The sequence below is a fragment of the Peromyscus eremicus genome, chromosome 20 (assembly GCF_949786415.1).
Source record: "Peromyscus eremicus chromosome 20, PerEre_H2_v1, whole genome shotgun sequence".
Lineage (NCBI taxonomy): Eukaryota > Metazoa > Chordata > Mammalia > Rodentia > Cricetidae > Peromyscus > Peromyscus eremicus.
In genome coordinates this window covers 42593570-42615624 of record NC_081436.1, presented here as the reverse complement: position 1 = coordinate 42615624, position 22055 = coordinate 42593570, and the positions used below count along the sequence as shown (strand labels likewise).

The 22055-nt window shown below is 45.8% G+C and overlaps 2 protein-coding genes across 2 annotated transcripts in view; one reads left to right on the top strand and one right to left on the bottom strand.

The window, feature by feature from the left end:
• Window positions 1–9083: 9083 nt before the first annotated feature.
• On the bottom strand, window positions 9084–9520 carry LOC131896745 (mitotic-spindle organizing protein 1). The gene has a single exon (XM_059247513.1). The coding sequence runs from the start codon at window positions 9452–9454 to the stop codon at window positions 9218–9220; it is 237 nt and encodes a 78-aa protein (XP_059103496.1). The 5' UTR covers window positions 9455–9520; the 3' UTR covers window positions 9084–9217.
• Window positions 9521–15756: 6236 nt separating this feature from the next.
• The window catches only part of Fer1l6 (fer-1 like family member 6), a 119609-nt gene continuing 113310 nt past the window's right edge, over window positions 15757–22055 (top strand). The window contains exons 1-2 of the mRNA XM_059247020.1: window positions 15757–15835; window positions 21419–21539. Coding sequence (XP_059103003.1) covers window positions 15757–15835; window positions 21419–21539 — 200 coding nt within the window. The remainder of the gene's footprint in view (window positions 15836–21418; window positions 21540–22055) is intronic.

Below are 22055 nucleotides of genomic sequence, written 5' to 3'. Positions count from 1 at the left end.
GGCTTTACCCCAGTTCTCTCCACATGTATTTCAAAATGAAACCTTTTTGGGTGAAAGATGTATTTGTGACTAGCAAGGTCTGGATCAGATACTGGTGGTTTGGGTATTCCAAGAAGGAGGAGGAGGAGGAGGAGGAGGAGGAGAAGGAGGAGGAGGAGGAGACCAGGACAGCATCAGTGTGTGTGTTGAGATCAGTTTGGGAAATGCTTGGGAAGGACAGAGTGGAAAGAATAGACGGCCAGGAGAACATTCAAACCAAGCCTCAGCTCTGACATCTGTGCCTCAAAGGAGGTAGGAAGAGGAGTTGGGGAGGAAACATTTCCTGTTATTATTATTATTATTATTATTATTATTATTATTAAAACTTACAACTGAACAGGGGGTAGCGAGCATGGTTATAGGCCCCAGCATGATGGCTGATGGAGGCAGGCCTCAAGGCTCCCTCACTGTCTGGAGCTAGGCTCTCTTGAGTTTGCTTTGTTTGGTGTTGGGGGTAGGATGTAGGGCCTTGCACATGCTAGCTAGCACTGTTCCACTGAGCTACATCCCCAGCTCTCTTTCAAGCCCTGACCTACCTGTGGTTTCCTGATTCCCCATGAGAACACACAGGCAGCCTCTGCTCTCTGGACCTGTCCTGGGTTTCTGTATTTGCTGATCAGAGCCCTGGGGCTTGGCAGTCAACCTGAGCACAGCAGTTCTAAACAGAGATAGGGCACTGCCAGACAAGTACACACAGAAGGGCATTTCCTGGGCCGAGACCTACCCAGCGGGAGGGGCAGCTGGTACCACATACCTCCGCTGCTGAGCCTCTCAGTTCCCAAGGGGAGCGGTCTTCCTTCCAGGACGAGTGCTGGGTATGGTCCCTCCTCAGGCACACCTGGTTCAGGGAGTCAGTGAGTGTGGGCTTCTTTGCCCTCTCAAGGGCCTGGAGGTCAAGGTGAGACCCAATGCTCTGCTTCTCTTCACAGAGCTCTGCTGTCTTCAGGCTGGGCTGCTGCAGATCCTTGGAGATGCTGTTCCTATGCTTGTCCTTGGAGACTGGGCCAGGGAGGATGGGGCTGCAAATGGAGTAGAGGCGATCTTCGGTGTTAGATTCCTGTGTGGGTACGCTACAGGTTCCTTAACCTCCCTGAGCCGAAGTGCTCTGAGTTTAGTGAGGATTGCATGGTATCTAACTCTTAGTGGATACTTGAAAAAATGGTGGCTCTGATTGACATTTGGGAGTAGGCAGCAGTCGGGGTTAGACAGGATGGGTGGAGTGGGTGCTTTCTGCTGTTGGTGATGATAGGAAGTTAGGCAGATGGCTGGCTTTGTATTTCCTTTTAAATGTTTGCTTACTTATTTCTTCTTCTTCTTCTTCTTCTTCTTCTTCTTCTTCTTCTTCTTCTTCTTCTTCTTCTTCTTCTTCTTCTCTCTCTCTCTCTCTCTCTCTCTCTCTCTCTCTCTCTCTCTCTCCCTCTCTCTCCCTCTCTCTGACAGGGTTTCATTATGTTGCCTAGGCCGGCCTCAAATTTCCGATCCTCCTGCCTCAGCCCCTCAAGTGCTGGGATTATAGGCCTGGGCCACCACACCTGGCCATTTGACCCCTAGCCAGATTTTGCAAGTCAATTTCCTCATGTGAAAGAGAGATCAAACCTTGCTCAATGCTATTGGGAAGACTGGGTGACACGCTCAATTAACCGAGTCTACAATGGCCGTCTCAGAGTGCTTGGAGCCATTAGAATAGAAAGAATAGAAACTACGGACTGAAGTGTGTCCATCACAGAGAACTGCACACGAGCTCAATCTCAGCGTAGCAGCATTCAGGAGGAAAGCATTCAGCCAGCAGCGAGAGGTGCAGCCCTGTCTCCAGTGGCCAGCGTGTAGCTGGGCCACTCGGAACACATCTGTCAGCTCTTCTGAGCCTCAGCACTGTAAGAATATCAGTGGCTGGGTTAGGACCTGCCTGGTGCTCTCCACACAGAAACTCACTTAGTCCTCAGCACTCTGAGATGTACATACCCATCGGTACTGGTACTTAATATCCGTAACAAAATGAAGGTATGAAGAGGTTATGCAGTTTGCTCCAGGTCACACAGTGAATGAGGCCAAAGTCTTACCCAGTACGCTGTGAAATCCTACCAGCCTTCCTGCCTCCTAGGACCCTATACATGGTCATGTACTCGAGTGAGGACAGAGCATCATACAAATAGGACAAATAGGATGTGCAGTTCCTCTTTATATACTCAGGGTCTTGGCTCCATCCTTCTCATTGCTTAATGTATGGCATATGCCACCGTGTAAATTGAGGTTTCAGGCAGGTATAAGTAGTTATGTGTGTTTATGTATAGATACACGTTGGAGTCCTCCTTTATGATTTCACTCCCATCATGCATTGGGAACAAGTGAGGACTTCATCATTGTACAGTTCTGGAGCTGAAAGTCAGTATCAACCATAGATCTTTTCTGAGCCTTCTGGGCTTATGACCTAGGAGTGTGCATGGCTCTAGACCTTTCTCTTTGGTGTTTTTAGGATGAGTCTGGGAAGGCCTATCTGGGACTTGTGGGACTTGTTATATTTTGACCCCGAACTGTGGCTGAAATTCCAAAGACAGTCACTCTTGAAGAAGTGGACAGGCCTGCAAGGGTCTCCTCCTGGACATGGGGCTCAACCCCCAGCTTCTGCTCAACTCAGGTAACAGTAACCTGAGCAGAACCCTCCAGAACTAGGCTGCACTGGGGGGAAGAGGTATGGAAGGGCCCTGTTTCTGGGACCCCGTGAATCTCACAGAAGTCCCACTCAGGAGAAGTGGTCCTAAGTATCCTCCATGCACCTGCAGAGGGCCATTTGATGGGACAGGTGAGCTTCCAGCTTTGTTTTTGTCCTGGCAGTCTGTCCATCCGAATGAAAGCTGGAACACCGAATTTCTAGTTGGGGTTTTTTTTTCCCCTTCTGAGTCATGTCTGGGGAATGGATGACTGGGCACTGTTTGTGAGTAATTGCTTTGAGCTGGCTCTGTTCGAGGGATTTAGAGAGCCATACTTGACTGCACTAATTAAAGCTTTACTCTTGGATCTAATCAGCTCCTTCTGGTCACAGAAGTGATTAGGCAGCCCAGACATGCAAAGGAAGGGAGGTCGTTGGTGAGACACCTTGACTGTTGGCTTTCAGCACTGAACTTGAACAACGTTGTGCTTGGAAAGGATGGGAACTTCTTTTTGCTTTTCTGGAGATATAGGAAAAAGTAACTAGACTCTAATTTTTACCCATCATAGCATTTTACGTAAGGCACAGGATCCCAAAGCAAAGCTCTGAGAAAGGAAAAAGTTAGGTTTTGAGTGAGTGGCATGGAGATGTAAGGAGCAGAGATGGCCTGAACTCAGAGAAAAAGCCCATGGCAGCCATGTTTGCTGGGATCTTAGCATCCTGGCAGAAGAACACAGGTGTGTGGATTCCTCGACATTTCCTCAGGGTAACCTGAGGTCCCTGTGCAAATGCACATCTTCTTTCCCAGCCAGCCTCTGAGACCCGTGTACCCCAGACATGAGAAAGGAGGATTTTGGTCAAGACAAAAAAGACCTCTTCCCCTTAGCCCCACTTGACAAACTTCCTAATTCTTTCAAATAGCACCGCTCTGGGGACCAAGTATTCAAATCTGTGAGCCTATGGGAACCAATCTCATTCAAACCACCACACAAACTAAATGTTTTTATAAGGGAATCCAATTCTCAATTATATGAAAAGGGATTAATGAAACAAGCCCGAACAAGGAGATCCAGGTCCAATTCTGAATGTCCTGCCAGAGAGAAGCCTGCTCATGAGGTCTGTCAAGGATAAGTTCTCTCTCTGGCCTGCACAAGACCTGTTCTTTGTAAATGTTGAGGACACCTCGGCAATGCAGGTGCCGCTAGGTAGACAAGACCCTGACAAGTTCTAACCGGACTTTAGCAGGGCTCACCTGGCCGAGGGCTCAATGTGGAGTACCAGAAGGTGTGATGGCTACCGCATGGAAGGAAGGCAGACTCCCTGCCCCCACTCATCAGTAGCTCCTTCTGTTCTTAAAAGCTAAATCCCGCCTCTTCTGCCTGTTCTCGTTTTTTCCCATCTCTCTGGTTCACAGCCTTCTCGTCCTTCCCTTCACTCTCTGTTTTTAAAGTTTTATTTTTACTATCATTATTAATGCATGTCGATCGCACATATTAATGGGGTTCACTGTGACATTTCTGTAAACACATATATAATATGCTTTGATCTATCCATACTTCCAGCTACCTTATCTTCATCTCTTAACTCTCCCCCTACACAGTCTCCTTCCCTGGTAGTCCCTTTAGTCGTGTCTTTTAAAAATTGGAGAATTTACATATAAAACACGTATATTTTCTCTCTGAACTTGGCTGACGTCGCTCAGTTGGCTACCCAATTCTGTCTACTTTCCTGCAAATGGCATGATTTTGATCTTCTTTATGCCCAAGTAACACTCTATTCTGTGTATACACCACATTTTCTTTATCCACTCATCAGTACATGGGCACTTATGCTGATTCCATGACTTGCTTATTGTAGAGCGTGTTGCAATAGACATGGATGTATACCTCAGTGCTATGCGGACATAGAATCCTTCAGGTACATGCCTGGCAGTGGAATAACTGGATCATGTGGTAGTTTTTATTTTTAAAATAGGGGCTACACTATTACTCTCACCAATGGGACCCAAGAGTTCCCCTTTTCTCGTATCTTTGCTAGCATTTTGGGAGGTTACTTTTTCCATTTTTTCGTGTGTGTGTGTGTGTGTGTGTGTGTGTGTGTGTGTGTGTGTATGTGTGTGTTTCTGAGAAAATGTTTCACTAGGTAGTCATGGTTGGATTTGAATTCATCATCTTTCTGTCCCAGGTTCCTAAGTGTTCAGATCCATGGCTGTGTACCAACACTCCCAGCCTGTACTTTAAAAAAAAAAAAGTTGTAATGGTCCTTCTGAACAGGGTGACATGGAATCCCTCCACTCTACAATCCAGGCATGTGAAGGGGAAATTTTCTTGTATGGCCTATGCTTTTACAAAGAACTCCAGTGTCATAGAAGAGAATCTCTTTGAATGTTAGCTCAGGCTGGGCCCAGGGAATGGCATTGTCCAGGGTCTATGGAAAGAAGAGCAGACTGACTGGAGGCTGGTATGCATCCTCTGTCTGAACATGGTATCGGAGTTTGAGACCTTCCAGAACATGGCGGACTTACATCACTTAGAATGATGCTAACCCCGAGAGTCACTGAGTCCCTTTTAGGCCTGCAGCTGCTGGTGTTCCAAAGCTGCCCATCCCTCAACTCCCCACCACCAACCTCTGCCAAAGGAACCCTGGTGCTGTCTCCTAGAGCTTCAGGCAGCTGCTGAAATGGCAGAGATTGACAAGCATCCAAGTCAAGCCACGTTTGGTCCTTTCTCTACTGTATTACTCACTTGTCTTGTTTTGACAAAATATCTAGCAAATCCAACCCAAGGAAGGGAAGGTTTATTTAATCTCAGAGTTTAGGTGCACAGTCCATCATGGTGGGAAGGGGATGGAGGCCGAAGCTTGAAGCATCATCTGGTCACACTGCATCTACAGTCAGGAAACAGAGAGAAGTGAATGTCGGCACTCAGCTCTCTTTCTCTGAGTCCATGGAATGGAGCTGTCTACAGTTTTAGTGAGCCTTCTCTCCTTAATTAACCTAATCTAGAACTCCTTCCCAGACAAGTCCAGAGATTTGTCTCTTAGGTGATTTTGAATCCTGTCAACTTGACGGTTGGTACTAACCATCCCGTATATGTTGAAGAAAGCAGTGATCCAGATTATCAGGTCATTTGGAAGACAATGAATCCTTTATCCCCAGAGATATGTAAGAAATATGGTTGATTATAGCTATTGGGGACACCAAAAGGGTTCTTTAAGAGTGCCACAGCTCTGAGATGCTATGGATTACCAGGGACTGGCTGTGAAGTTCTTGCCCTTTTATGTGGTATCTTGTCTGAGAGTATATGGAAAGAAACATGCCGATATCTATCACAACTGGAGGAGTTGTTTCTTTAGATCTGACATTGACTGTTTCAATAAAAGTTTGGAGGGGAGGCTTTAAATCTGGGAAATCCCCTTAAAGAAGAAAGCCTTATATTCTGAATGAAGAGACGGAGCTTGGAGGAAGGCTTTCTTTTGACTCCTGTTTATAGCCTGGATAGTATTGGGGGCTGGTACAAGATGCTTTTCTAAGAGATATAGACCTTCCTGAGGACCAGCCAAAGGGAACAGCTTGACTCACAGCTAATTAAGAAGAAAGGGCCTCTCTGACCACTCCAGCCTCCTACAGGAGTCACTGGAGGGTCCTGGTGGCACCAGTGTGTATACTGTTCCTTTTGTCTGGCTTTGGGATCTGAACCCTGTCTGCACCCATGACTTTGGTCAAGTGGCTTAGCCTCTTTAAGTTACTATCTAGGTTTTGAATGTTTTGAGAGTGCCATTGCTTACTCCAATGTTGTGGTCATTATATGAACAATATCATGCAAAGGAATCTGACACATCGTAGGAATCTAGTGCATGTTCATCCTTCCCAGTCACTTCTTTGTGTGCCTTATTCCTCTTCCAGGACCCAATTAGAGCACCACCTCCTTTTAGTGCCTTCCAGGTCCATGTAAGTCATTCTTCATTCTCTGAAAGCACTTAGTCTATATGTGAAAGAGCACTTCTTGCATTGTGCTTTCAGTCACACGGGTTTCTATGTCCTACCCACATCGTGAATGCCCCAGCTAAGGAACTCTGCAGTATTTATCTTTGTAAACCTATGTGTAGCAAAGTACACCAAACAACAAACAAACAAATAAGCAAACACCTCATACACTCTTCCTGAGTGACCATACGGGAGAAAAATTCCCAGCCAATAGAAGACATTTAACCACGATAAAGAGAATGAAAGGGAAGGATGCATTAGTGAAGGGGGTGATGGTAGGAAATGGATGGAGGATTGATGACAGCCAGAACTGATGTCCCATTTAACAGAGCACTAATGGCTTCCCAGGTCCCAGAGTGGACAGTTTACTTTCTCTCCACAGTTCCAGGGTAAGCACTGGGGCAAGGCTCAGACGGCCATTGACATTTTATATGGCTCTCTTCTGCTCTAGTCTCAGACTGCCTTTATCTCTTCTGTGACTCACAGAACACATTTTAAAATGGGGACAAAGAAGTTCTGAATTTGGTAAAGCTTTTCTATCTGCATATTCTACCCACCTCCATCTGTCCATAATCCAACCTTCTGGGTCCTTTATACACAGCAAATACTGTGATTGATAGCTGGGGTTCAGAGAGAAACCAGGCATGGCTGCTGCCTACACATGCTCAGCATATAGCGAAGGTGAGTGATGTCTTTTCAGAAGCTATTATGTCAACATGACAAATGCTGTAACAAAGAAAAAAACAAAGTGCTGATAGAGGCCAGGGGATGCATGACTTGTTCCTCCCCACAAAAGCGAAAAACACATCACATCAAAGCAAGTGGTTGACTTAAGCCCGGAAGAAAGATTTGAACCTTGACAGGCAAAGGTGGAGGAAGTCACCTTAACAGAAGGCCCAGAGTGAGGAAGGTTCAGGGCAGAAGAGAGGGACAAGTTCAGGAGAAGCTGTGCATTGGGATGAAGTGCAGGATCTGAGGGCCAGGTGCTCACTGACGTGCCGAGACCACACAGCAGAGAGTCTGGAAGGAAGCTCAGGCCATGGATCCTGTTTTCTGATTGAACTAGTGCATGTGGGATAGAACATGTCAGTGTTTGCAAACAGTATCCTGCATGTATAATCTCACTGGGTCTTCACAATGGCCCTACAAGAGGGGCATTCATTGTCCTCCATTTTTGCAAATAACAAACTAAGGCACAAAGAAATTGAGGGTTTGCTCAGGGTTGTATGATTAGCAGGTGGCTGAACAAATGCTTAAAGCTGGGGACTTCAATCCAAAATGTATCTCTCCTAAAAACTAAGTGTTTTGTAGAAGTCTCTCTCTCTCTCTCTCTCTCTCTCTCTCTCTCTCTCTCTCTCTCTCATATACACACACCCCACTAATCATTAGTGTATTCTTGTAAATTTTTGCAAAGCCATTTTTTTTGTAAAATAAACATGGCAAATAATATCTTTTTAATATTGTATTTTTCTTTCTTTTTTTTTTTTTTAAATTTTTTTAAATTTATTTTTGAACCATCATTTTCACGAGTTTAAGCTTTAATGGTAAAAATAATGACACACAATTTTTTTCTGCAACATCACACATAAAATTACTAGTACACATTTCATTAGTTTTTTTTAACAAGTGGAAATCCTACTTCAGAAAACATTATGAATCAATTTGTTGAAATACACCACCTATGTACTGATTAAACAGCCACTCAGGATTAAAGAGTTAGCATTCCTATTATTTTTAGGCAATAAAATTAAAAAGGAACTTTGCGTGTTTGCTGTTTTCACTTTATACATTATTATGTGGGCCTTTATTTGGGTATAAAATTTAGAAAGAAAAGCATTCTCAGCTACTCTCATTAGGTTTAAATGGTTCAAAACTACAAATAATGCTAAGCCAAGCCCTGGCATTATTTTTAAAATCTTAAGTTTCTAAAAGTTCTAAGTTTTAGTCAATACTTTTAACTGCCAAAAGACTACTTAAAAAACTAAATATTTTGTTAAAGATATGATTAGAAGATATGCCTTTGATTATTTTTTAAAAAACAAGATGTGAAACACAAAAAAAGGCAAAATTCACAAATGGCAGCTGAAATCCCATCAACTTTCAGCCTAGTGGAACATATAGCCAGTTATTATGCATAAACAATTCAAAATTAAGGTTTCTAATGGAAATGTCAACAAGTCATAACTACTATTCATCCCCTCTGATGTGTTCCACTAACTTCAACCAGGCACAACAGCTGTGTACATCTGAGAGATACTGTTTAGAAAATTACAGCTAGCAGAGCTATAAAAAAGGAATACATAAATAAGAGCACAGCAATGCCATGGAATTGGGGCCATTAACAAGATGGCTGTGATGTAAACATGCCTGCTAGGTCTCCCTTAAACCACTTCCCACTAACTCACACAGCCATGGTTTTAAAATGCTTTTAAAAAGAAAACATTTTCTACGCAGCAAGCAGTAATATCATTGTACATCTTGACTACAATGCAATCTTCAAATTTTCTTTCAGAGCTTGGCATATGTGTTCAGGACTTTCCCGGAAGTCAGCTTGTATTTTCAGCAGCCTTCAGTGCTTCAGTACCCTTGCGAAGCTCCTTAATAACAGACGATAAAGCTTCCGGGTTGATTCCTTGTTCACAAAGTCGTACACAAATAGACAGCGTTTCCATATCTAAACCGGTATTCAAAATTCTTGAAATCTCAAGAAGAACGTCCATGGTCTCCCGCACGGCGTTGAGGTTGGTCGAGGCCGCCGCGCCCGCGCCACCGCCGCTAGCCATGGAGAAGAAGAGCAAGCCCCGGCCGGTGGGAGAGGGCCTGACCCGGAAACGGAGCGCCCGCCGCTCCGCCCCCTAATATTGTATTTTTCAATCCACAAGCATCTAACATTTCTCCATTTATTTTATTTTATAATTTCCAGTGTAGCAGTCTCACACATATTTCTTAGATTTATTTTTTAGTTTTATAATTTTTTATTCTTATAAGCAATGTTTTATTTACGGTTTTAATTTTATTTTTTTTCCTTTGGTACAAAGAGGTGCATTGATTTTTTTTTATTGTCCTTGCTTATAGATATCCTGCTAAATTCAGTTAGTAATTCAATTTGTCAGATTTTATGGTTCTGAGGAATTGAATGAAGCGCATTGAAAAGGTGAGAGCCAGCATTCAGTCTCACTTTATTCCAAGATAACGGGGGAAGGCTCTAACGTGTACTTATGGTAAGATGTTATCTTTAAGGGGTTTTGTAGCTAACATTTATTGAATGAAGAAGGTTCTTTGCTCTTCCAGTTTTCAAATATGGCTTCAGAATGGACTACGCTGCAGGAAGGATAGAGACTGGAGCTAAGTCCTGAGCTAGGCCAGGAGATGTGTGGAGGTAGAGGGGGGAATGCATGGGTGTGGAAAGAACCCTAATATTGCCAACATTCTTTTTCTCTGGAGTCACCAATGACGTTCTTTAGGTCAGTAGTAAACACAGTTATGATAAATGCGTGGTCAAAGCCATCAGGAAAGGCTGAGTACATCATCCACTTGGAGGGTCACAATCCACACTGGCACATAAGGCTCTGAGTCTCTCCCAGCACAGGCAGTTATTTAGAGGCATGCATTTTCCTGCACCTGATGCCCACAAAAACCAAGAGTGTTGTTTGCCAGGATTCCATAGGTCCCATTTCTATTACTTACTTTTCTTGGAAGCAACTATCAAAGGCTTATTTTGAATCGTAGTTCAAGATTGTTAAATTGTCAGTCAAGAAAACGCCCATAGATATACTCAAATCGCCAGTCAAGAAAATGCCCATAGATATGCTCACGGCCAATTTGATGGAGACAATCCTCAGTTCCCTCTTCTCAGGTGGCTCTAGCTGGTGTCAAGTTGACAAAAACTAACCAGAACTTAGACCCTGCACCCAACCAGTGACCTACTGTCACCAGCTAGGCTTCACTTCCTAAATGTCCCACAGCCTTCCAAGACAGTGCCACCAGCTAGGAATTAAATCTTCGAACATATGACCTTGTGGAAAATGTTTCATATTTAAGCCATAAGATCCTTTTTACATAGGATAAAGCTTCATGACTGTCACTTGTTATAGCACTGTTATAAGTTGGTACACTGGTGTTCTTGACGATGTTCCAGGGTTCTAACCATACCCTGTCCCTGCCACCCGCCCACCCGCCCACCCACCCACACCCACACACACAACAGGTCAAAGCCCATTGAGAACTAGACCTAGGCATCAAGTAGGTATCAAAGTATAGTGTCTGGTGCTGGTAGTGTGATGGAAGCAACTGTCAAAGGCTTATTTTGAATCGTAGTTCAGAGTGCACCGTTTCTCATGTTGGCATTATCAACTCTTGTCTGTGGTATGTGAGACCACTGGTCACGTCATGGGGCAGACAGGAGGTAGAGAGGGAACAGGAATACATTCTGAAGTCCTCCTGCTCTAGTTGGTGTCTGTCGCTGTCGTAAACATCATGACCAAAAGCAACTTGGGCACGAAAGGGTTTACCTGGCTTATGCATCTCAATCACAGTCCATCACTGAGGAGGTGGTGGCATGTGCTTATAATCCCTGGGCTGAGGAGGTGGAGACAGACCGCTCTCTAGGCTTCATTGGCTGGCCAGCCTGGTTTAATCACAGAGCTCCAGCACCCAGTGAGACCCTGTCTCAAAAAACGAATTGGGAAAAAAATGAAAAGCTCTTGAGGAATGACACCCAAGGTTAGCCTCTGGCCTGCACACACACACATGCACATGCGTATGCACGCATACACACACGCGCACACACACACACTCATGGGTGTGTCTCTATCTCTCCAGTATTGGGATTACAAGTGTGTGCCACTATGCTTGACCTTATTCTGTTCCTACTCAGGCCCCAGGGACTAAATGCTGGTCTTTGTTCTTATAACACAAGAACTTTACTTGACTGAACCAGCTTTCCAGGCCTTAAATAATATGTGCTCATTGTCCATGGCATGCATTTTATATAGCACGTTTCCCCATCCTTCCCAAGTCCCCGTTGTCACCCCACCCCTCCTGTTAGTCTCCTTTGTTCCACTAGACAGTTTAGATTCTACATTCATGTCATAGATGCATACCTGTGTGCATGTATCGATATAAAGTCCAGGACTCAGAAGGGGGAAAAAAATGTTGTCATGCTGAGGCTGGATTAACTTGTTTGATAAGATCATTTCCAGCAACTAGGACTTTGTTTAAGATTTTGGATAATCTTAGAATGGTGGAAACACTTTGATTTTCATTACGGTTGTCTGTTTTGTTTTGGGAGCAGGGGTCTCATTATGTAGCCCAGGCTGACCCAGAACTTAGCATCCTCCTGCCTCAGCGCTGTGATTACAGATCTGTACCACCATGCCGACACTTGTTTTTAAGACAGACCTGATTGCATACAAATTGATTCTCTTGATAACAAAATTCTAATAAAAATATAATGACATTTAGTTTAACTTTTAAAGGTGTTGGAGATAAATTCGGTGTTTAGCTGCGGGGGTGGGGTGGGGGTTGTCCTTTTCCTATACTGGATGCTGTAGTTGACAGTATGGAAGGTGGGATACCTAAGCAACTTGTATCCTATGGCCTCTTAGATAGAAAGAAAGCAGCATAGACCTGCGCAGTTAGCTCAGTGCTTGGCCATTTGGCCCAAGCTGTTTCTATCCTGCACCAAAGCTGGAAAAGCTCATGCTGGAAGGGAATTTGGAGACTCAATTAAGAAACCACACAACTCTAGTTTTCAGGCAATTTTCTAATTCTGGATCCAAAGAGAAGACATGAAATTAGCTACCTATAGATATGGGTATAGCTCCCTATGAACAGTTCATCAGGAGAATCAGGAAGGTTGTCTGCGTAATGACTCAGTTTGGGAAGCGGAGGTAACTTAGGACTGGCCTCTGAAGACAGAGGAGTTCTACGACCACCATCGATGCAGTAACTAGAGAGAGGATAGAACATGCCTTCACACCAGTCCAGCCCTCCCTCCTCAGTGCCACACTAGCCGTGCCTGGCATTCCACGTGCTTTGCACCAGTGCCACAAGCAAATGGGCAGAAGCCAGTCTAATCCAGGCCGTGTTTAACGTTCTTCTTGTTTGGACACAGATATCGGAGTCACGGTAGCTTTCAGCCCGAGGAGACCAGGTTGGTATGGGTGTGTCTGTGTGTCTCTTAACTTCCCCTGGAAGGGGTGGCTTGGGAGGAGATATCATAGATCCTGCTCTGGAAAGCCTCATCTTCTCGGAGTTTCATGTAAGAATAATCCCCAAACAGGAGAGGGCAGGTGTGAGGGAAGAAACGATGGAGATTTACCTTATCAGTCTTCCCGATTTGGGAATTGGTTCCCATGTATTGGCTAGAAGCCCCAACTCTACTTTATGAGAAATGGTAACAGTAGTCCTTACTCCATGATATGTTGTGGGGATCCTAGGAGATCACATGTAAAATGGTATTTCCATCACATGGCTCATTATAGGTGCAAAATTAAGATTTCTATTGTCTTTCCATTGATACTGTAGTGATTTGTAGCAAGCCTTACACTTCACAAACATACCTCCTATTTTAATGTCATTTTTAATTGAGTAAGAAATGTCTTTGTGTCATCTGGGGGATAAAAGCTCATCTAAGTACCCAGTCCCCAACTCTAGAGCCAGAGTCACGCAGCTGCCTCTGAGGCTTCATCTTCCAGCACCGATTCTGCTTCTTCTGCCCTATCCTCCAGTGCCATGGCCAGTGGAGACAGGCATGCCACACTTCCTCTCTGCCCCTGCATGGCACAGGGTGGTGGGGGAGAAATCAGTTTTCAGAGAGAAACTCTCTCACACCAGGAGCGCCCTGGACAGCTGATACCCTGCATGCTCTTCAAAATGACATCATCATACCAGTGGCGGGGGTAGGGGGGTGGGAGGGGTGGGGGGGGGTGGGGGGGGTGGGGGTGGGGGGGTGCGCAAACTGACTGAAAGGCCTGGGGCATTCTTGAAAGGTTTCTTTAGTTAATCTGCAGGGATTTGAGTTGTAGGCAAGAGATTTTGAGCTCCAGCCCTGCCCTGGATTAAGTAAAACTTTCTACAGGTAGTTCAAGACATCAATATTTTTTAAAGACACAAACCCTTAGGAGACTCCAGTGGAAGCCAAAAGGGAAGAGGTTCCTGTGTCAAAGGATGGGGATCTCTCTCTTCCTCTGCCTTGGTAGCATTCTCAGCTGTGCCCCAATAGCTTAGCCATGGGCGTCTCTGGGAGAAGCCAGGATGCCAGGCCATTCAAGTTGTGTACGCTGGGGCTCCTTCCAGTACCACTGTCATTGTTGACTAGTAGCGACTTCCCTTTAGGAGATGGAAGTAGCTCAGCCTTGACAAGCAGCCAGCAGACACTGGCCAAGTTCCTGGGGATATGAGGTTCTGTCTTCATGAACCAATCATGGCAATGAGCTCTTGGGGAGTATACGTATGGTTTCAGGGTCTGGAAAGTGCCAGGCGTGGGTCCCCAGCTTGGTAGCTACCCTTTGAAAAGAGGCTAATAAAAGCTATTACCAAGAGTGCTCTCTTAAAATTCAGAAAGGGGAGTCCCTCATGTATTTGCTCTCTGGAGCAATCCTAAGAGGATTTAGGGCGAGGACACTCCCTCCCAGAGGGCACTCATATGCCACATCCTGTGTACAGGGACCACTTAAGCCCTCTGTTTACTCTGCTGCATTTTATTCATTCCCACTTGGGCCATGCAGCAGGTACTCTGGTATATCTTCACTACACAAATGAGGGACGTGGGGCTCCGAGAGGCCCTGTGACTTCCCCAAGGAGAGAGGAGTCCAGTCCATGTCTGGGTGCTACCGAAGCCCATTCTTTGCATCTCAGTCTCAACAACCCCCAAATCCCCTAGGTCAGCATTCCATTGTGATGCTTGTCTTCAATACATCATCCTTTACAGCATCCTTGGCTTGTAGACCTTCGGGGAAGTGAACTCTCTCCCTCCTGATAAAGTCCATTCCATTGCTCAGCATTAGTGATCAGGTAACTTCCTTAATTCCTCATCTAAGTCAAAGAAAGACAAAAGCCTGAGAAATAAGTAGATCAATAAAATGGACATTTGTTTCCTCTGTTTGACAGTCTTAATACTATCCCTTAGAACGACAACAATAATAATAATAACTAATACTAACAAAGGCTTATTGAGCAACTTATTGTACTATGACAGTTTCTTACCATTTATTACACTGTGACCCATATGGGGATCCTGAAGTTGGGAGAGCTCAGGGGCTGCTCTAGGTTGAGAAGACACTGCTGAGATGAGAGACGGACAGGCTGACTACGGAGTAGATGACCTTGACCGTGAAACTCACCACCTCAACAGTCCCACATTCAGAAGCACAGGCCCAGGGTCTAGGAAGTGTGCATTTGGGGGAGAAAGCAATGGGGCTGGTACCCTATTCAGGGGTCACTCTGCAGCCCCAAGCAACCTGTGTGAAATGAAAGGCAATCAAAGTCCTCCACTGTGCTCACATTTTGGGCACACACCGTGGACCAGTTAAGCAGTGTGCTGATGGCATGGCCTCAGCAGGTACCAGAGCCTCTTGACCTTAGAAGCAGTGTGAGAGCCAGCTGAAGGGATGACTGCCAAAGAGGACTGGGAGATTCGGGTTTCTCGGTGGTCAGAGTGGCTTGTGAGACTTGGCAGATTTCCAGGAGCTGTGTGGCCTGAGAAACTGTTGCCACCCTCTCTGGCACCTCATCGGTAAGTTGGGCAGGAGACAATTGCTGTCATTAGCAAAGGATGTCATTCTTTAAGAGTCGATCCTAGCACCTGGCACGGGCAAGCCAGAAGACATCAGAGGTTCCAGGCTAGCACGATTACAATCCCCAGCCTGTCTCCCATCATGTGCGGTAGTTTCTGGACAAGAAGGACAACCTGGGGGACTGGTGGTGCTCTCCCAACACCTTCTTTTGACTCCCACCCTGGGTAGATGAGGGGGCTGGCCAGCCAGTAGGACCCACCATCTTTGTGTAATTGCTTCTTCCCAGCAGGGGCGATGATTCATTTCCATGATTGGACTGATGAGTTTTTCTTCTTTGCAGGAAAGGAATGTTTGGGCTGAAGCTGAAAAAGAAGAAGAAAAACAAAGCAGAGAAGGGGTTGATCCTCACCAACAAGGGTGCACAAGGTGAGGTGTGAGGTGGGGCGCTGCCCACTACCCAGGGGACAAAGGGGACTCTCTTTATTTGACAATGTGACTGTCTGTGGTGCAGGGTGACTCTCAGTAATCTGCCCGCTGACTCTCAGGTTCTTCTGAACAGGTGTGGGCCTCAGGGAAATCACCCCAAGGCCCAACATCATCGACAAACAGGAGTGGGGTACATGCCTGCTGGGCCATGGAATGGTCCGTCTGAGACAGTGGCCACAGGTTCAAGCTCAGTTTTTGCCTTTGTTTTCACTGGATAAGTGGCTCAGGAGTCTCCCATTATCAAATGGGCATGGCACGGGTCACCAAGCTGACCTCATGCAGCCCTGGAGAGGATCAAGGACATTTTTCAAAGTAAAAGTCAGGATTCTCAAAGTAAGATGGGAGGGGGATTTCTATACATCATCTCATTTGACCCCTCTTACCAGCAGGAATCGTTACCCCAGTTTTCCCAACAAGATTACAGAGACACAGAGATAATACAATTCATGCATGGCAAAGTCTAGCTGCAGAATTTGTAAGGCGAGGGTGTGTGGGTGAAAATGTAGAGCCATTGTTAAGACATTAAGAGGGATTTCAGGATGGCAACAATAGTGCCTAAACCAAGTGGGACCAGGTCCTTCTAAGAAGGCTCTGTCTGTCTGCATAGAATGCCTGTCAGTCAGCTTGCCCTGAGCCTCAGGGAGCCTGCTGGGAAGCAGCTACTTTGTGAGCTCAGTCCAGGCTGCCTGGCTTTCTGTGCCTTGAACAGGTCACTCCTTCTGCCAAGTGAGGACCAAGGCTTGCACTGGGTAGACACTCAGCATTGATGAAATCACACTGCATCTGTGGTTTCCAAGTGGACAGGTCTGGCTGGGGTGGTCGCCTGGAGACATCTGCATCGTAGCTTTGATAACATCCAGTGAAAGGCAGGCATTCTTGACCATTTCTAGACCCAAAATGGTGCAATGGGTATAGTCCATCTTCACACATCTTGAGGCATCATTCACCATAGCTAGCTGCACTGTAGCCCCACGTCCCACCTCAAGCCATTCTTTGCTCTGAGTAAAACTCAGTCTTAGAGAGAAAGCAATGGACACTCATTCATACTGAGATGTTGGTGGTCATGACTAAGAGTTACCCTTAGATGGGAAGGGATGCAGTGTGTTTTCAGTGGCTACACGGCTTAAAGCTTAAAGGAAGTCTAGGGTGATGGCTCTGTCATTAAACTTGCTATACAAGCATGAGGACCTCAGTTTGATCCTAAGAACCTACTTGAAAAAGCCAGCAGAGTGGTGTGCAATTCCAGTCCTGGGGTGGCGGAGACAGGCAGATCCCCGGGGCTGGCTGAGCCAGCCTTTCTCAATCAGTAAGGTCCAGACCAATAAGAGATGTTGTTTCAAAAGTCAAGCTGATGAATGACTGAGGAAGACACACAAAGTTGACCTCTGGCCTACACACACACAATCAAATTGATAATATGGATGGATGGGAGATTTAAAAGGCTCCGGATCTTTTCCTGGTCCTTGAAATTAAGTCTTGGGGACCTCAGGTTGACTAAGAGATGGTCCCTTCCCTCTGGGACCTTATGAAATTTACACATATGACATATTTAATGAGCTTCTGCCATGTGTTGCTTGACATGCACCATTCATGACCCTGAGCAGTAGATTCTGTTGCCTGTGTTTCAGAACAGAGGTTCTAATGGGTGAGTGGCTTGCCTCAGTGAGCCCACAGCTTGTAAGTAGGAAAGCTGACACGGAGGGAGCCTGGGCTTTCCTGGCTGCTGGATGGCCTTTGGTCAGGAGTTCTCCCTTACTACCCAGCAGGGAGGAGATGAGAGTAGTCAACAACAGGCATGTCAGTCACAGGCTAGCCCTGTGACTAGTTCTTGTTAAGTCTTCAGCCCACAAAACAAACAGGGCAGGCGTCTATCAGCCCCTCCTAGAAAGTAAATGGTATCCATCCTGCTGGGAGGGGCTGGCCCTGCAGGGAAGGGACAAACATGGGTGTCAGAGCAGAATCTTTGGTCCTTCCCTCTTGGTTTTGCTTGGGAAGCTATGGTGTGGTGTGTGTGTGTGTGTGTGTGTGTGTGTGTGTGTGTGTGTGTGTGTGTGATATGTACCCTTAAAATCCATTTTATGTTTAGTTTGAGACATTGCAATTATGTCAAAATTGTTGGTACTCTAACCCCTCTGTTCATTAGTTGCTCAAGTTGTAACTCCTCTGACCATTCATTCATTCATTCATTCATTCATTCACTCACTTCTTCAGTGAAAGTTAGTGGAATACCTGCTATGTGTCTAGCCCCAGGCTAGGTTTGGCGTATAATGTGGGGCCAATATGGAGGGAAGATAACCTTGGGCGCAACTCCTCTGCCTTCCAGATCAGTTCCCACCCTTCTCTCCTGTCCTGTCTCAGGATGTATGTATGACCCAGATCCCTCAGCCTCTGTTCTCAGGTTGGATCTGGCCAGTGGGACCCCAGCAGGAGGCTTGAAGTGGGTTTGAGGGAACTTGGGGTTCAGCTGGCTGTTTCCCTCAGCTGGAAGAACCAGGGTCTGACTCAACCTGACTCCCCCTTTTTTAGGTTCTGGTAAAAGCTCTCTCCTTCTCCCTTTTCCTCTTCCTCCCTCTGCCCTTTCTATCTCTTTCTCTTCATTTGGAAGGATGGGATAGGAGCAGAGTAGCTGCTTTGAGCTCAAACAACTGCATGAACTTTTGTGGAGAAAAAACTAATGGATGAAGAGCAGGTTGGGTCAGAGTTAAGTCAGAAGGAACTGAGGAAGGCCTGGGTAGGCAGAGAGCAGTGAAGGGTGACAAGGTTAGGTTGTCAGGAGGAGCACGTGGAAGCCAGATGGAGGAAGGCATCGGCACTGAGTCGTGCGGACTTCGGATGGTTTTCTAAGCAGGATGGGAAGCCACTGGAAGGCATCAAGAGAAGTCACGTGCTATCCTTCATTTGTGTTTTGTGAAGATCACCCTGCACGTACAGTGAGTGAGAGAGCATCATGAATCAATCGGTGAATGAGTGGCTGCCATAGAGAAGCAGCAGCTGGTGACTTTCCTACCTTGAGATCTCTGGGGGTCTCTCTCGCCGCCCTCCCGAGTATAAGCTCTGGAGGAAGGTGCACATGGTCTGTTAGATGCCTCTCCAGCATCTAACCTTGCACAATGTCTAGCTTTTGTGAGGTACCTAAGGATGCTTACTGCACATTTGCACCCATTCGAGCAGTTCTGCACCCATAAGACTCTGTGGTCTGCAGAAAATGTTTTTTTATATTGTTGCTACAAGGCTGCAAGGTGCTCGGCCAGGCACCAGTGTTAATTCTGAGAACCCTTTTGTCTGGCTTTGGCCCGACTTTCCCAACTGAGACTGCAGTAAATTCAGTTCCTCTTCATCAGCTTTCCTCTCTGTAGCCACTGAGAATCTAATGAGACCACGCCCAGGGACACCAGAGCCCATCTGTCTTCTGATTCAAGGTTGCTGAACATAGATGTCCAGTTAAAACCAGAACCCAAACATGCTAAAGCTGGAAAGTATATTAGAAATAATTCAGTTGATGTATTTATAGTTGAGTCTCATAAGCTCTGTGGCAAGCTTCGTTTCCACCCCACAAAAATGACACCCAGGAAACTTGAAACAAATGAGCTTTTGGTATACTTGTGTCATTTTGAGACCTTTTCCTTCATAATATCTACTGCTTTGATTCATGGAGAGGGTGTCTAGATGATAAGATTATTTAAATCACACACACACACACACACACACACACACACACACGCACACACACACACACACAAAGAAGGAGGATGAGAAAGAGGAAGAGAGAGTTTCAAAATACAATTACATCTGTAAAAAAAGATCCTGGTTACTTTAAAACATTTTGGGGATTCTTTCCTTACTCAGTTCTCATTTTATAGAAGGATAAAAATCAGGAGTTTTTTATGACTCATTTAAGCCACCCTTCTTAGGCTGTGACAGGCACAGGGCTGGGACACTTTATTTTCCTAATGACTTTGGTAATGCAGGCTTCAGCTCTGCAAATAGAGATAAGAAAACCATAGAACCAAGAGAAAGTAAGTAACTTGTATATGTGCAGCAACTTCGATCATCATCTGGGGAACTGAAACCATCTCGGCATCCGGGCAATGTCGCCATGAGTTAAGCCGGAATCTGGGTTAGAAAGGAAGAATCTGGGGATATGACTGCAACCTGCTCACTTGGGTTTGCTAAGTATTCTAACTTTGTTTCCTCGGGCTTCTTAGTAAGCTGTCCTTTCTAGGGCAGATAATTTGGTAACTTAAAACAGCATACATTTATTCTCTCACAGTTATGAAGCCCGGATGCCTGAACTCAGCATCCCTAGGTCAAAGATCTCAAGAACCTTTCCTCCTCCCTCCAACCTCTGGTGCATTTAGTCAGCGTTCCATCACTATGACAGAACACCTGAGGTGATCATCTGATAAGTGAATAATAATAAAAAAATAATAAAAGGGAGAACATGACTGCTCCTAGGTATGGTGGAGGAGAGGTAATTTTGTTGTTGTTGTTGTTTTGTTTTGTTTGTAGATATGAGGGAGAGCATAGCCAGAGGCAGAAACATCTGGGAGGGCCCATATTGAATATGGCCATGAACCAGGCCATATGAGGAGAGTCAGGGAGGGGAGAGCCAGAAGGCCAGGAGGGTAAAATGTAAGAAGGACCATCCTAGCCAAAAATGGCTGGATTATATAGGGCAGCCCAGCCCCTGGGCTGGAGAGTTCAGGGTAGGGAGCTGGGTATGTCAACCATACCCTGTAACAGTTAGGGACTGAGGGATGCTGGGAGAACATGGCAGTCAGGTCTGCTTTAATATGCTAGCTAGGTACTTCAGTTAGTCCTTTGTCCCGGGATTTAGACCTAACAATAGGGAGGAAAGATGTAGTTTAGCTCATGGCTTCAGTTCACGGTTGCTGGGTTCTGCTGTTTTGGGGCCAGTAGCTGGACCAAACATCGTGACAGGGAATTCATGACAGAGAAAAGCTGGGAGAGGTGAGAGGAGACTTATGCCAGGGTCCCAATCTCCACTGCACAGACACACCCCTGGTGACATAACTCCCTTTTACTAGGCCCTACACCTTACAGGTCTACCTCCTCCCAGGTGTGACATAATTTGACCACCAGACTGTCAACACTTGGCCTTGGGGACATCTAAGATCTAAAGCATAACAAAGTGGATGAGGCTGGGCTGTTCCTTGCTTTGTGATATTGGTTAGTCGAATCTTTGCCTCCAGGGTCACATAGCTATCTTGGGTCCTGTTTAAAATCTTTGGAGATCATCTTGTCAAGGTCTTGGATGAACACACACACACACACACACACACACACACACACACACACACGCACACACACACACGCACGCATGCACGCACGCACGCATACACACAATTTTGTGTCTGCTTGCCTGGCTTTTCTGTCAATACAACATCAAATTCAACAGTGGCAGAGCTACGGTGCCTCCTATGGTAGTGGACACAAAGCGGAGGCTTGCTTACCACTTTACTTTGATTGAACAAGATTCCCTTTCTTCATTTGTATCTACAGATGGTCAGAGCGACTCTGAAGCACCACAGGAAGGGCCTTCTCACCAGGAAGGACCAGAAGGAGACGTGATTCATGACGATGCTTCTATCACTCCTGGCCCCGCGGCTCCTCCAAAGAGGAGGTATGGTGTTTTTACAGGTAGTCAGTGCACACACTTTGCACCATGAGTGGCCAGGCTCTCAGAGAACTGGAAAGAAGACATAGTCAGTGTCTATCAGGAGCCAAAGGTCTAAGGAAGGAAGAGAGTTCTGTGTCCACTCAGCTTCTCTCTGAGCGCCAGCCTACAGATGCTGGTCAGCCTTCAGCAGAATTCTGGTCCCACTAGCTTCAGACTTTAAATGACTCTGGTTACATTCCTGAGAATTCAGAGATGAGCCCAAGAGCAGAAGGCAGATTTGGGAGCTGTCCTTTAACCTGCTCTTTAATTTATCAGGATCCCAATTACCCTAGTTTCGTGTTTCTCCCAAACGGGAAGGTACTTCTTAAACGACCAGAGGAGATTCAGAAAAAACTGGCTTCTGCATGCTGTACCAGTTGGCTGTGATGGTGAAACCAAACCAAAACAAAGCCACCCCAATCAGTGGCTTAATGTAAACCTTTATTGTTATCCTTGAGTCTGTGGGTCAGTTAGATGGTT

What these genes read in the sequence shown, in the direction of transcription:
- LOC131896745 (XM_059247513.1), bottom strand. Translation starts at nt 9,454, where the DNA reads ATGGCTAGCGGCGGTGGCGCGGGCGCGGCGGCCTCGACCAACCTCAAC.